The sequence below is a fragment of the Charadrius vociferus genome, unplaced genomic scaffold (assembly GCF_000708025.1).
Source record: "Charadrius vociferus isolate BGI_N301 unplaced genomic scaffold, ASM70802v2 scaffold1215, whole genome shotgun sequence".
In the NCBI taxonomy this organism is placed as follows: domain Eukaryota; kingdom Metazoa; phylum Chordata; class Aves; order Charadriiformes; family Charadriidae; genus Charadrius; species Charadrius vociferus.
The window spans coordinates 71551-73694 of NW_009648537.1; the positions used below are offsets into that span (position 1 = coordinate 71551).

The 2144-nt window shown below is 61.8% G+C and overlaps 1 protein-coding gene across 1 annotated transcript in view; it reads left to right on the forward strand.

Annotated features, from left to right (window-relative positions):
- The window catches only part of SBF1 (SET binding factor 1), a 54038-nt gene that overhangs the window by 23521 nt on the left and 28373 nt on the right, over nucleotides 1-2144 (forward strand). The window contains exon 10 of the mRNA XM_009885860.1: nucleotides 339-452. Coding sequence (XP_009884162.1) covers nucleotides 339-452 — 114 coding nt within the window. The remainder of the gene's footprint in view (nucleotides 1-338; nucleotides 453-2144) is intronic.

Below are 2144 nucleotides of genomic sequence, written 5' to 3' on the forward strand. Positions count from 1 at the left end.
CCCGCCCGGCTTGGCTGCCGCGCTGGAGCAGGGGCTGGAGGCAAACACCGGCCATTTGGGCACTTCGGCAAACCCCGGGGCTGTCTGAGCTCCCTTTTCCGCTGTGCGCAGCGCCGGGGACGCTGTGAAGGGCAGGCAGAACAGTGAATCCAGCCAGCCATGTCCCTTTTTCCCTGGAATCTCTGCCGAGTTTCCTGCCCCGCTCAGCAGAAGCTGACCCTGACACGTGGTTTCATCCCCTCGCCTCTGTGCTGGGTGTAAATCCCTGTCCGGTGGGCTGCCTCCCCTGCGCCTCTGCCTGACCACGCTGTGACCAGGCTGTCCTTCCCTCTTCGCAGGATAAGGAGATCCGGGCTGTCTTCCTCCGCTTGTTTGCACAGCTGCTTCAGGGTTATCGCTGGTGTCTGCACATCATCCGCATCCATCCCGAGCCGGTCATCCGATTCCATAAGGTGAGGTGCTGGCACGGGCAGACGGGCGCAGGGGCTGGCCGGCACCTCCGGCACCTCCGGCACGCTGCTGGGTGCTCCGGTCTGAGCGTCCCGAGGGGAAAACAGCTGCTGGGAGCAGCGGTGTGATGGGGAAGGAGGAAGCCTCTGGGGCCTGGGCAGCGAGGGAGGGCAGGGAGTGCGTTTCAGCACGTGACTCGGCTCCATCTGCGCTACGGCCTCCTGTCCACACGGCAGAATTATGTTTTCGGACTGTCCTATGGAATAACTCTTTTCCAGGTGGGTTGGGCGGAGGTTGGGATGAGTTGGTCTGTGGAGAGGTTTGCACAAATACAGCTGTATCTAGAAGACAGATTTGAGTTTGCAGCGAGTGACCTCTCCTGCACCACTCCCACGTCCACCTGCATCCCTTGTCTGTCCTTGACCGTCCCGAGGTCCTGCGGGTCAGAGAGCCCTTCCCTGTTTATGCCCCTGTGTGGTCAGATGCGCTGCAGCTGGTGTCCCCCGCGCCTGGTGGCAGGCAGCCTTGGAGGCTCACAGAAGGTGTCCCTCACGTCCTGGCCTGGAGCCGGGGATTTTCTAAGGTCTGGGGAGAGGAGGGAGGCAGCGCCCGCCTTCCCCGGCGCTTCCGGGGCATTCGCTCTGCCGGAAAGATTGGCAGAGGAGGGAGAGCAGGGAAAAAGCTTGAAGCGTTTGGGCATCCGTGGAGGAGACCGTAACGCGGGAGAAGGCGACACGGGGAGCGAGAGCAGAGGGACTCGAGCGTGGTGGTGGCCCCGTCACGCAGCCCGCAGCCCTGCCGCAGCCGTGCCCTCCTGCTGCACGCTGCAGGTCGCTGAGGTCCTTCCCGCTGCCGGCACCTTTCCCCTCTGCCCAGCCCGCCCCGAGGTCAAGGGGACGGTACCTTGTACCCACAAAAGGTGTGTGGCAGCACGCACGTGCCGTGCACCGCCCGGGCTCGTGCATCCCCAGCGCTGCGCTGCGCTGCGTCAGGTGCTCTGGTCTCGGACATTTGAAGTCGGCAGCGTGTTCATAAGGGGTTTGAACTATTTTTTTTCGCACTCAATAAAAGGTTATTCCCGAGAAAGATTCAGTGGTTCCATAAAACCATAAACATGCAGTAAACATGAGAAAATGGCCATTCATAAAACCACTATAAAGTGAATGAAGCATCATGAACTTGCATTTCATAAAATCATTGCACGCAGCAACTGCAGGCAGTACAAAATAGCCTGAATTTCACTTATTTAGCTGCCTTGGTCACGGCAACATCTGCGTGTCTCTCACGGTGGGTATAGGGAACGGGACTCAGCAGTCCGTGTTCTGGTGCAGGGCCCGTGGCTGCCGCGCCAAGCCCCGCGCCTCGCGGCTCCTTCCCCTGGAAAGGGGCTGGTCCGGCTCCTCCGCGGGGCGGCGAGGAGGGCGAGTGCCGGTGGCAGAGTGGCCCAGAGGTCCGTAGCATTGTCGGGGCTGTGGGCGAGCGGTCCCTGCCAGCGCACCCTCGTCCTGTCCCACTCGGTGAGTCAGTGCAGCGAGCGGGCGAGGGCGTTGGGAGGAGCAAGAGCTGTTCCCCACCGGCTGCTGCTGGAGGCACGTGGTGGACTCCAGCTGGTGGTTCTCGGGTGGGATGAGCTCCCATGCTCATCTGCCGAGGAGACAGTCATAGGGGCTTTCTGCAGCACCGGAGAGACGTGG